The sequence below is a fragment of the Protopterus annectens genome, chromosome 12.part0 (genome assembly GCF_019279795.1).
Source record: "Protopterus annectens isolate FY-2018-M chromosome 12.part0, PAN1.0, whole genome shotgun sequence".
In the NCBI taxonomy this organism is placed as follows: domain Eukaryota; kingdom Metazoa; phylum Chordata; order Ceratodontiformes; family Protopteridae; genus Protopterus; species Protopterus annectens.
Window position 1 is genome coordinate 1160545707 of NC_056746.1, and position 13294 is coordinate 1160559000.

The 13294-nt window shown below is 42.0% G+C and overlaps 1 protein-coding gene across 3 annotated transcripts in view; it reads right to left on the reverse strand.

Annotated features, from left to right (window-relative positions):
- Positions 1-13294, reverse strand: part of CHD6 (chromodomain helicase DNA binding protein 6) — a 2211516-nt gene that overhangs the window by 1120055 nt on the left and 1078167 nt on the right. For all 3 annotated transcript variants that reach the window (XM_044090190.1, XM_044090189.1, XM_044090188.1), the window contains one exon: positions 12226-12385. In XM_044090190.1, coding sequence (XP_043946125.1) covers positions 12226-12385 — 160 coding nt within the window. The remainder of the gene's footprint in view (positions 1-12225; positions 12386-13294) is intronic.

Consider the following 13294-nt stretch of genomic DNA (forward strand, 5'->3'; position numbering starts at 1 on the left):
TGCAGCATACGTTTTCTAGTACTAGGCCTCCTTTCCTCTAAAATGATATCCATCACTGATTTACTGAGGGATGGTAAAGGAGAGATTAGGTAATTAGCCAGGCTGCTAGGTTCAGGGTTTGCAGCTGAGGGTGCAGAATCTGGTTCTCCTGCTGAGACAACAGGGAAGGAGTATGAGGCAGGTGCCATGGGGCCAAGCGTGACACACTGCGCAAGAGAGGGTAGCAGTGTTGGTGTGGCCAGTCTGGTGCAACTAAAATTGTCCTTGGCTTGTCCTGTTTGATCTTTAGTAGTACCTTGGAGAGCAGAGGCAGAGGAGGAAAGGCATAAACTGATAGGTTTTTCCAGCTGAAGGACAGAGCATCCACTTTCCAAACTAACTTGTGGGGAATCCTTGTGCAAAATTTGTCCAATTGATAGTTCTGGGGGAGGCAAACAGGTCTATATCTGGGCTCCCCCACTTGCTTGTCAACATGTTGAAAATCCTTGGTTCCAGTTTCCACTCGTGTGGGTCCATAAGGTTTCTGCTTAGTCTGTCTGCCAGTGTATTTAGTTTTCCTGGCAGGAATTGAGCTTGTAGATTCAATTGGTAGCTCAAGGCTGTGTTCCACAATGCCATGGCTAGTCTTGGGGTCAGAATGTGTATCCCACTGCTTGTTTATGTACCACATGACAGTGGTGTTGTCCGTCTTTACCATTAGTTGCCCTGGAAGAATGAGGTCCTTGAAGGCTGTCAGAGCATTCTATACAGCTAACATTTCCTTTTGGTTTATGTGCAGGTGCATTTGACTTGTGTTCCATTTGCTCTGAATGCACTTCCCTGCCAGGTGAGCCCCCCATGCATAGTCTGATGCGTCTGTTGTTAAGGTTTGGGCGGCAGGGGGTAGTGTGAATGGTAGTTCCCTGTTTTGGTGGCAGGCCTCTGCTCACCAAAGGAACTCTAGGCATAGGCAAGGTAGGATATGAATCCTTGCGTCTAGATCCTGTGAATGTTGACATCATAGGCGTTTGAGATACCATTGTAGTTTCCTCATATGCAGCCTTGCATATGGAATTAGAAGAATGCAGGAGGCCATGAACCCCAAGGCTTGCAGTATTTGCCTTGCAGATAGCTGGATTTTTGTGGCCACTTATTTGAAGTACGTTGTCAAATGAATCCGTTTCTCTGGCGTGAGGAAAGCCAACTCGGAAGTTGTATTCAAGCTTGCTCCCAGGAATATAATTTGTTGACAGGGTACCAGGTGTGATTTCTTTTTGTTTATGGTGTGCCTCAGACAAGTCGGCACCCTTTGAACAAAGGCTATGTCCTGGCTTTCTGCCTGAATTAGACAATCATCCAGGTATGGGTATATCTGAATATTTCTTTGCCTGCAAAATGCAATGACTGGAGCTAGGCAATTTGTGAATACCCTGGGCGCAGTAGATAAGGCAAAATGCAGTGCAGAGAACTGATAGTGCATGTAGCCTGCTTTGAAGCATAGGTATCTGCAGGTATGCTTCTTTTAAGTCTAGTGTTGCCAACCAGGCATCTTTGCCTAGCATAGGAAGTAGCTGGGGAAGAGTCAGCATTTTTAATTTTGGAATCACCATTAAGGTGTTTAGAGTAGAAAGGTCCAGGAAAGGACGCCATGTATTGCCTTTTCTGGGTACCAGGAAAAGTCTCAAATAGAAACCTTGTCCCTTTTCCTCTTCTGGTACCAAATGAATAGCCCCCATGCTTAAGAGAGAGAAAACTTGATTTTGGGCCTCTGCCCACTGATTTGGGGGTAGATATGGCCACCCGCTTGGTGTTGGTAATGTGTGAATGGGAAATCTGTATCCTTGGGATACTACATTTAAAACCAATTTGTCCTGGGTAATGAGTTCCCAGTTTTTGCAGACCAATCTTTCCGCCATAAGGAGCATTCAGTTGGGAAGTGCTTGGAAGTTTTAAAAGCAAGTCACTGAGACAGTTTTCCATAGGGGGGAGTCTTACTACTCCAAGATTTGGGTGCGGAAATCCCCCACAGCTTAGTCTTGTGTGTCCCCTGGGACTGAAATCTGGTGCTTCTGCTGTCTCGGGGTTTGGCTTGAGAAGACCTGGAAGGGGCTGGAAAGGACCAATTCTTAGAGGGTCAATGCCTACTAAATCTAGGAGGCTGAACTTGCAAGAAATCTTTAATAGTTTGCATAGATTTAGATTCATCTTCCATCTTTTTAAGAACTTCCTCAGCTTTGTTGCCAAACAGGCAGTCCTGATTTAAGGGAGCATCCAACAGTTTAGCTTTAACATGATCAGTCAAAGACTGCTCCTTAAGCCAAGCATGCCTTCTGAGCACAGACCCAGTAACAGCAGCCCTGCAAGAAGCCTCTAATGAATCAAATCCACATTGCAAAGTATGTTTACCAACCTGCTCAGCAGAGTGCATTAAATCCTGTAATTCTTTACTTTCAGCACAGTCAGGAATCAACATCATTTTCTGTTTAAACATCCCAATAACATGTTGTTGATACTTTAACATATGAAACTGGAAGTTTAAAGCCCTAATGGCCAAGGTTGCAGAAGTGTAAACCTTCTTACCCCATCTATCCAGCGCCCTGGAGTCTCTATCAGAAGGGGGTAGGATTATACCCGACGACCTGACGTCATGGAAGAAGGGACAGCATCCAACGCAGGACCCAAGACTTTGTTAATCAGGCTGACTGAGGGCTGGTGCAAGCAGATAACCCAAATGTAATGACTGCAACAGTGAAACATGAAAAACATCAAAGCTATTGCTCTTCTCCCCTACTCGCAAATCCTCTCAACCTTCGTTTACTATAACATCTAACAATGGGACCATAATCTCACCAGATATGTATACCAATCTCCTGGGTGTTACAATAGACAACAACCTCAAATATGACATGCATGTAAACCAAACTATTAAAACCGTTAATAAAAAACTTGGCTCCCTATACAAAAACAAACCTTTTCTCACCCCTCTAGCTAGGACTGCCATTGCATGTACCCATTCTGCTTTCAACTCTACTCTATGCCTCGCCAATACTCACTAACTTGAACAAAACTGATCTCAGCAAACTCTCTAGGTGCTACAATCAAATAGCCAGGTTTGCCACAGGAACTCCCTACAGGACACATCACTGTCAAAACCTAAACCTCTTAGGATGACTAGAACTCCCTAGGCTAATTCAATACAATCAACTTACTGTATCATTCAAGGTCATTAACCATCCAGAAAAAACGCCCTCCCTTAAAAACATTATCCATCCCTACAAAAATGCTAGGCCACTTCATTCCACTACAAAACTTTTGGCTCAATCTGTTAAAGCTAACAACTTATCTGGAGAATCTTTGTTTGCAAATTCAGTAGGCAAAACCTAGAATTCGCTCCCATCTGACCTTCCTCTGAATCCTTCCCTTAATCAGTTAAAAAAAATCTAACCCAGTATTTTAAAACTCACTGGTTATGGTTATGTCCTTGCGCTAACCCTGACTAAAGCCTCATCTACTTCCATATCCCTGCAATTTTTTATTCACACCTACTAACCTCTTACTTTAAAAGGTTTGAAAGGAGAAACTGTAACATCCTTGCAGATGCTCTGTATACAAGCTGCACCTATTGGTTTAATAAGAGAAAAGTTCAGTTGTGTACACTTACCATAAATGTAGATGTTTGAGTGTATTCACTGTTGCAGTCATTACATTAGGGTTATCCTGCTGGCAGGTTGCCCTCAGTCGGCCTGAATTCCAAAGTCTTGGGTCCTGCGTCGGTTGCTGACGCCTCTTCCCTGACGTCAGGTCATCAGGGGTATAAAAGATGCAGCCAACGCCATTTTCTTCAGTCTTTCTTGCCCCAGATGTCAGGTGCCCCCAAAAGGGTAGGCTAAAAATATGTAAATAAAACATACATGCACCAAAATAAGCTTTACCTTCATCTATAAGCAAATACACCACCTAGGTTGTATAGATTAGAGAAGTAAAGATAAGTTCCAGCAAAAGTAAGGGGGATGGCGGGTGGGTAACTTGGACTGCAACAGTGAATACACTCTAACATCTACATTTATGGTAAGTGTACACAACTGTACTATGTTCGTGTTTCACTGTTGCAGTCAATACATTTGGGTTGAGTCCCAAAGCTATGGTTGGGGGGCTGGAGCTAAACAGCATTAGCAGGACTGCAGTGGCAAAGCCTGCCCTGGATTTAGAGTAAAGAGGCAGATTGTAATGTTTTGTAAAGGTATGCACTGAACTCCAAGTAGCAGCCTCTAAAATGTCTTTGGTTGGTACTCCCCTGACAAAGGCTGCAGAAGTGGCTGCAGCTCTGGTTGAATGTGGCCTAATGCCCTTAGGCACTGGTTTGCCATGCTGTGAGTAGCAGAAACAAATGCAGTGACCTATCCACTTTGAAATAGTCTGCTTGGAGATAGCCTTTCCTTGTGATGCTGCGGCATATGCCACTAGTAATTGTTCTGTCTTTCTGAAAACTTTAGTTTTGTCCAGGTAGAATCAAAGTTGTCTGCGTACGTCCAAAGAATGCAGAATTTTCTCCCCCTTGTTCTGTGGATTTGGATAAAAAGTTGGCAAATGAATAGTTTGGTTAAGGGCTACACTGGATACCACCTTAGGCATAAATGCAGGGTTTGTTCTCAGATAGACCCTGTCTGGATAAAAAATTATAAAGGGTTCCACAGCCATGACAGCCTGTAGCTCTGAAACTTGTCTTGCAGAAGTTATTGCTAGGAGCAGAGCTGTTTTCCAAGATAAGAATTTTATATTCACAGTAGCAGCTGGCTCAAAAGGAGGTAAGGTGAGTTTTTCCAAGACATAATTGAGGTCCCATGCAGGTATTGGCGTTCTCCTTGGAGGCCTTAAGTTTTTGGCTCCTCTGAGGTACTGCCTTAATAAAGGATGAGAAAAGAGTGGTGGCTCTGTATTGTAATGAGCCGAAATGGCAGAGGCATGGATTTTAACTGATGAATAAGATAGGCCTTTGTCTAGCATCTCAGTTAAGTATTGCAAAATCTGAGGAATATTTGGGACAACTGTATCAGTTCCTTGAGCTTGGTTCCAAGCACAAAATCTCTTCCATTTCCCAGCATAAGATTTTCTAGTACTAGGCCTTCTGGCTTCTAACATGACATCCATCACAGCTGTACTGAGAGGTGTGGTTTGTATGGCTACATTATCCGCCATGCTGCCAGGTTTAGAGTCCTGAGTTGGCTGTGCAGAATCTGATTGTTTTGCTGGAACAGTAGATGAAGTATTTGAGGTAAGGTCCAGGCTGGTAATTGGGACAAGTTCCTTAAGCTCGGATACCAGTACTGGCGTGGCCAGTCTGGGGCAATCAGAATAATTTTTGGTTTCTCCTGTCTGACCTTTAGGAGTACTTTGGGGAGGAGAGGCAGTGGAGGAAAGGCATATACTGATAGGTTTGTCCAGTTGAAAGATAAGGCGTTCACTTTCCAAGCTTGTCTGTGATAAATCCTTGTGCAGAATCTTTGTAGTTGATTGTTGTGAGGGGAAGCAAATAGATCTATGTCTGGGCGTCCCCATTTCTTTGTTATCATGCTGAAGACTTGTGGATCCAGGTACCACTCATGGGGATCCATGAGGTTTCTGCTTAGTCTGCCAGAGTATTTTCCTTTCCTGGCAGGAATTGTGCCTGCAGATGAACTTGGTAAGTCAATACTGTGTCCCATAAAGCCATGGCTAGTCTGCAAAGGGGGTAAGAATGAGTGCCCCCCTGCTTATGTACCACATGAACGTGGTGTTGTCTGTCTTTATCAGTAATTGTCCCGGATGAAGTAGGTCCTTGAAGGCTGTCAGGACATTTTGAACAGCTAGCATCTCTTTTTGATTGATATGTAGATGCTTTTGGTTTGTGGACCAGGTGCCCTGAATGCCTCTTCCTGCCATGTGTGCCCCCCAGGCATAATCTGATGCATCCGTCGTTAGGCTCTGCCTGGCTGGGAGTAGTGAGAATGGTTGTCGCTTGTTTTGGTGACAAGCCTTTGCTCACCATCGAAACTCCTAATGCAGGCAGGGGATGAGAGTAATTATTGTTTCCAGGCTGTGGCAATGTTGTGTCCAGACACTTTTTAGGTACCATTGAATTTTCCTCATATGCAGTCTTGCATATGGTATTAGTAAGATGCAGGATGCCATGAAGCCCAAAGCCTGCAGAATTTTTCTTGCAGATAACTGGGCCTTTGTTGCCATTTCCTTGAAATAGGTAGTCAGTTGCCTTTGTTTGTCTGGAGTGAGATAAGCCATCTGAGCAATTGCATTTAAGCTTGTAACCAGGAATATTATCTCTTGAGAGGGTACTAGTTTTGATTTCGTTTTGTTGACTGTGTACCCTAGGCATGTTAAAAGTCTTTGCACAAACGTCAGATGCTGTAGTAGAATGTCCTTGTTCTCTGTTTGTATGAGGCAGTCGTCCAAGTAAGGACATATTTGTATTCCTCTTTGTCTGCAGTAAGCAATTACTGGTACCAGGCACTTTGTGAAGACCCTGGGCGCAGTAGATAAGCCAAAGAGCAGTGCAGAGAATTGGTAATGCTTTGAGCCAGCCTTGAATCTGAGGTATCTTCTGCATGATTGTCTGGTTGGGACATGTAGGTATGCCTTTTTAAGTCTAAAGTGACGTGCCAAGCCTTGCTGCCCAGCATGGGCAGAAGCTGCTGCAAGGTCAACACCTTGAATTTTGGTATATCCAGTAAAGTGTTTAGAATAGATAGGTCCAGTATTGGTCTCCATGCTTTGTCCTTTCTGGGTACCAAGAATGGTCGAGTAAAATCCTTGTCCCTGCTCTTGTTGTGGCACTTGTTGAATAGCCCTCATGTCCATGAGAGCTGCAACTTGTTTTTGAGCCTCTGCACATTGATTTTTTGGCAGGTCTGGCCAACCGTTTGCCTTGGCAGGGTATGGAAGTGAAACTTGTAGCCTTGTGACACTGTCTAGAACCCATTTGTCCTGGGTTATAATGTGCCAATTTTGAGAAAAAAGTGCTAGTTTTCCCCCTAAGGGTGCTGCCAGAAGATAAGTGCTTGGTGCAGGCAGGGGGAAGTCATTGGGACCATTTCCTATATGGTTGTGATTTGTCTTCTCCACCTTTGGAGGTAGAAGCACCCCATTGCTTAGACCTGTAGGAACCTTGCGGCTGTGATCTGCCTTTAGGGCATCTGGATCTGCCCTTTTGAGGTCTGTCTGAGACTGGAAAGGACCAATTCTTTGTAGGCCAGTGTCTGCTAAATCTAGGTGGCTGTACCTGTAAGAAATCCTTGACCGTTTGCATAGATTTAGCTTTGTCCTCCATTTTCTTTAACACCTCTTCTGCTTTAACACCAAACAAGGTATCATGTTGTAATGGAGCATCTAATAATTTTGCTTTAACATGATCAGGCAGATTTTGTTCTTTTAACCAAGCATGCCTCCTGGCGTGGCCAGTCTGGGGCAATCAGAATCATTTTTGGTTTCTCCTGTCTGACCTTTAGGAGTACTTTGGGGAGGAGAGGCAGTGGAGGAAAGGCATATACTGATAGGTTTGTACTAATGACAGAACCCGTAACAGCGGCCCTGCAGGCCTCCAGAGAATCAAAAACACATTGCAAAGTATGCTTTCCAACTTGTTCAGCTGCATGCAATAAATCCTGCATTTCTTTGTCTTCTGCGCATTCAGAATTTACCATCATTTTCTGTTTAAGCAGTGTCATGATATATTGCTGATATTTGAGCATATGAAACTGGCAATTTAAGGCCCTTATAGCTAAGGTAGCAGATGTGTAAATCTTTTTTCCCCATCTATCCAGTGCCCTAGAATCCCTGTCAGAGGGAGTAGTTTTTTTTGCAGTGGAAGCCTTAACCCCCCTTTGGGACCCTGAGAAATAGTTTCTGGGTCTGCAGTAGGGTTTTTGAAAAGAAATTTATGAGAGTCAGGGACCCTGTAGTATCTGTCCGGCTTAACAGGAGCTGTAGGTAAGGAGTCAGGGGTCAAACTAGACTCTGAGAACACATCATCTACAATGTCTAACACAGGTGGAATACCTAGAGGCCTGTGTTGAAGTAGTAAAAGGAAGTCTCCAAGCCTCTTCTTAGATTCTGAAAAATCTTGGCTCTCCCAGTGGAAGTGCTCCCTCATGGTATGCAAGGTTTCCCAAAGAGTAGTCCTCAGGAGGAGAAGCTGAAGGAATTGACTCTTCAGCATCAGAATCCTCATAGGAGGGAAGAGAATATTCCTGATCATAAGAGGAATCAGAAGAAATGGAAACCTGATCTGAAGATTCATAGTCTGTCTCTTGCCTAGGCCTCTTATCAGGAGGGGGATGGGAACCCCTGATCAAGGTAATCAAGTCTTCGGCCATTTTGAGCATCTGTTTTTTGGGCATGGAGGCCTGCCCATGTGGCTGGTGAACTTGTTTCTTTGCCTTTAAAGGTGTTTTAGTCTTTGCCTTTGAAGTCTGTTTAATATATAATTGTTTAGGTCTGAATACACCCTCAGAAGCAGATGCCTGCTCAGCGTCTCCGGACCCATCTGAGGGAATAATTTCCGAGGCTCCAATACCTTGAGTTTCCAGCGGCCTGGCCGACTCCACGTGGGAGTCGGTAGCGGCCTGCGACTCAAAAGTAGCGTGCGTCAGGGGCTGCAAAAGTGCCTCACTGAGAACCGGCGACTTGCTTAGGAGAAGCTTTGTTGTCAGTTTTGGACCTCGGTTGCCTGTCTTTTTCTTTTTCTTTGCGTTTTTTGTGAACTCCGGTAGTTGGATGGCTGTCCAACGACATTGTATAATTAAATCTTCGGCCAAAATAACTTAATGCAAAATCATACCGACACTTAATAGTGCGTTGGTTAAATCTAGCACAAAACCGACAACTAGAAACGTCGTGGTCAGGGCCTAGTAAGGAATACAGTAAGAATGAAAGTCCTTATGAGGTATTTGATTCCCACAAGAAATACAATTAACTTTTTCTGACATCGGTCTGGAGCAAGAAAAAAGTTTCCCCAACGGAGTACTTAGCTTTTAATGAAGACTGAATTCAGATCTGAAACTCGAACACGAAAATCTCAGGAGTCAGCCGACTGGCACTTGCGAACTGCTTCTGCTTCGGGCACAACGCGGCAAGAAAGACTGAAGAAAATGGTGTCGGCTGCATCTTTTATACCCCTGACGACCTGACATCAGGGAAGAGGTGACAGCAACCGACAAAGGACCCAAGACTTTGGAATTCAGGCCGACTGAGGGCAACCTGCCAGCAGGATAACCCAAATGTAATGACTGCAACAGTGAAACACGAAGAACATCTGTAACATACTTGTATATATTTCTGAATATAAACTGTATTCTTCATAGGCTTGAAATGTGAGACTGTAACTTGTATGTTAATATAATATGTTTGTGCATATACTGTAACTTGCTTGTCTTTATCCGTTTGCAAGTTTGGAGCTTTTCTCCCCGGGCATCCGCTGAAAATGGACATGTATCCAGTCAGACTATCCCTGTCAACAAATGTAAAATAAATAAATAATAATAAATACTTATCTAAGGGTGAGGCTTCCCAGCTTCCCTGCGACTACTGCAAAACTAACTTCTGATGCTATTATTAGTAAAGTAAGGAAAAACTTTCAGCTTTGGGAAAGGACTTACAACAGCAATTAAAGTGGGTTGCCCTCCCTCTAATTCAGAGCCTTGCTCAAACCCTTTCCCTGAACCCAAACAGAAAAGCTCTTGTTACATTCAGAAGAATGACATCATCATCATTTTTATGGCTCAGTAATTAATCAGAGTTAACATAGGACTTTTTGTCCTTCTGAAGTTGGTGGCTTTTCTCGGTCAGATTTTGACGTTTACATCACAACAGACGGACTTAAAAGTTTTGCATTTTTTTTTCCAGGTAAAGGCAATTTGGAAAGACATCATGCTGGCACAAAACAGGGGAGTCCATCCCATTCTACAAGACTGATTGGTTTAAAAAGAGATTGATTATAATTTTTGAACTAATGGGTATCCTACATTGGGCTTCTGAAGTAACAAAGACATCCTAATGTCATGACTCACTCTGAAACATTTTTTTTTTTCTCTACTGATAGGTGTCTAACCAGACAAAGAGTCAAGTCCAAACAGAGGCACATGTTTCTTATGCTACTTGGATCAATTATTTCCACATTCCCTGAGACTACTGTAAAATTAACTAACGAACTCTTGACGGTCTGGCCATACCTAAAAGTCCAGGATTGGACACGGCTGATAAAAACCTGAATGGACAACCTATTGCCCCTTTTCCTGTAGGAAAAATTAGGTTCCATCCCAGGTCTAGATGGCCCTTACTGACAGTTTAGTGGATCTTAATTTCAGTCAAAGGGCTTATATGAAAACTGTATAAAATTTTCTTATGGTACAAGTCTCCCTTTCTTGATGTTACTAGGCTGATGTGGGGAAAAAGACCTTAATCTTAACAATGATATTGAAATTTGGCCTATCCTAACTCATACTCTCAGATACGCAACCAAACATACAGGTTATTTGGATGGCAGTATTTACTGAAGTACGTCTATACATCTGCAAGACTTTCTTTTATGTTCTTAAGCTGCCTCAGCTTGAAAGCTCCTTACTTCACTTGATTATGACTCTAGAGAAGATTGTTATATGCTCCTGGAAAATAAACGTGTTGTCCCTTAAGTGAAGACCTAGTGATGCTGACAAAGAAGTTAAAGACCTTGAAATAAATACACCTGACTCAAAACACATGCCCTATATTAATTATGGAATGGTCTCCAAGAACCAAGAATTATCCTTAAAATAATGGAAATTTGGTTCTGGGCAGCCTGATAATCTTTTTCAATTGGCTGAAATATACAGCTCTAGTTGTTTACCAGGAACTTTGTATATGTGCAGCATGATGAACTATAAAGGGTATGTTTGTTTTCTTCGCTTTTCGGTTAGGTCACAGCGAACTCCGTCCGCTAATAATTGGCAGTCGATTTTTACGGTGCCGAGGTGCCAGCCCGACGCCCAACCTTCAACTAAGGCACGCCCATTCACGCATGTCTTTCGAACGCCACTCGACCGCGGGGAGGAGGGTATACATTTTATTAATCTAAAGTGGCTATCGTTTAACAGTCATTATGAATAATATATTTCAAATGCAGAACTCAGCAGTATGCAATCATGTATGTAAACATATGCACTATACTGAGAACTATCCATGCATTTCTACTCAAGTTCACAATTACCCCTTTTTTTTGCCTTTTAACTGTTTAACTTTGTTTAACACTCGTTTTTTCTGGTTATTGTATCATTGCATGTTTACAACAAAGATCAGTTTTGGAAAAACAATCTGAACTGAATCTTGTGTCACACTGTATCTGAAGGCTTGAAAGCAGTGGAATCTACTGCACTTTGTGAACTGCACACAGTGTTGCAGATATGCACTACAGAAAAATGATAACAGAAAAGCAAGGTACATGTGCTGTACTGTGCATTAGCCTCTAGCCGTTCTGCTATTTACCAGAAAAAAAACATCACTATTTTGCTGGCCTTCTTTTTATCAAACTGTTTGAAAGTGTTACCCTATACATCTCACCTTCTTGGTGCAAGAGATCTGAACAAAGCCTAAAATAATGGTTGGGACAAAAAGCCAAAAAACAGGGACACTTTAAATATAGCTGTTATAAACTTATGACAGCAGGAGCTCAAAGAGAAACTGCCAAAAGCACAGAATAAGATGACTTTGTTGCACTTTTGTAATGTTTTGTGTCACAGCATATGGTACCAGTTCTCAAAAAAAAAAAAAAAAACTCCTTTCAGTCTGCTTTTCCAAAAATTGCAGTCTGAATGTTCAAACATTAATCAGAATTTTACTTACCATCTCTATAGCACTGTAATTTTATAAATACAGCAGATAGTGACTTAGAAAACGTGCGTGATGTTACATAAAGATAGAATGGAGGTGCAACCCTAGCTTTTAATGGACGCAAGCAACCCCACTCTATTCTGCCATTACATCATGGAAGTGGAGGCCAATGGCTTTTGCATTTACAGGAATACAATTTTACAGAAATAATATTTTTAAAAATAACTAATTTTCTGAAAAACATAATGCAAAGTATGTCAGTACTACATGCTGTGGTTCAGATAAAAATAGGCAAGCCCTAAGAGCACAACACAATTACTTCTAAAAATGTGTACATTTTGGACTCAGGTTGCCCATTCTCCAACGTCAGTACTACTGCTCTGCAATACTCACTTGTTACAATGTTGTTTGAGATGCTTCTTGTAGCTGTCATCCTGCAAAACAATTTCAGGGTTGCAGCTGACTAGCCAATCTGCATTCTTGAGGTCTGGCATGAGCATGGGATTTTTCAATTTCTTTCCCTTTCTCCCTCTGGGAACTGGTGCAGACAAACCTTAAAACAACAGTCCACAAATGAAAAGGCAGTGATTTGTAATCAATATTAAAACTTTCAAAGCAGGATCCAAAATTACTTGAGGCAGCAAAACCTTAATTTTCCATACAACCAAACAACCTACAGCCACCGAACAAGTTTGTAATATTCGCCAACAAGACTAAGACATTTTAACAGTAACAGTCATTTCTTAGAGTCACTTGCATGCAAATTATGTCTCTACAATTCCTTCACCACCTTTTCTTATACCTTTCAATAGTGTTGAGTCATTTTTTTAATATCTGAGCAAGGAATACAGCAAACACTCACAGTACTCTGCACAGATGCCCCCCATTTAGTGTTTTTAGAGCAGTGAATAAAATATAAATGAAGGGACTATATGTCCTGTTTTGAAGGTGGTCTGATTCTCTTGTTTGTAACAGCAAAGAAAAAAAAAAGTGAGGGTCGCATTAGTAATACCACCATGTCTGCATGATTTTCCTTTAACCACTATTGCTTTCATGTAGATTACTCACCTTCCTCACTTTTATGCAACCTTTTGACTTGTGTTACTTTTAAAGACAGCTGCCTCCCATGCCTCACCTGTGTCACAACTCAAAACAGGTGCTATCGTTATCTACAGCATGTATCATGTCAACAAAAACTAAAAAGACGACTAAACAAGAACAAATATAAGCTACTATTATACAATTCTTTTTTTTACAGAAAATGAAATAACAAAAACATGCACAATGATCCAAAAGGTAAAAAAACAAAACACTCTTCAAGTTTTAATACTTTACAGAAACAAATGAAAAGTCTATGATATGTCTGTACTTGGAAAGCTTCTTATAAAGTGCAGAAAAAGAGAGCAGTATCCAACAACCTGAAAGTGACTTTCAAAACGGACAGTGGTGCACTTAAAACACT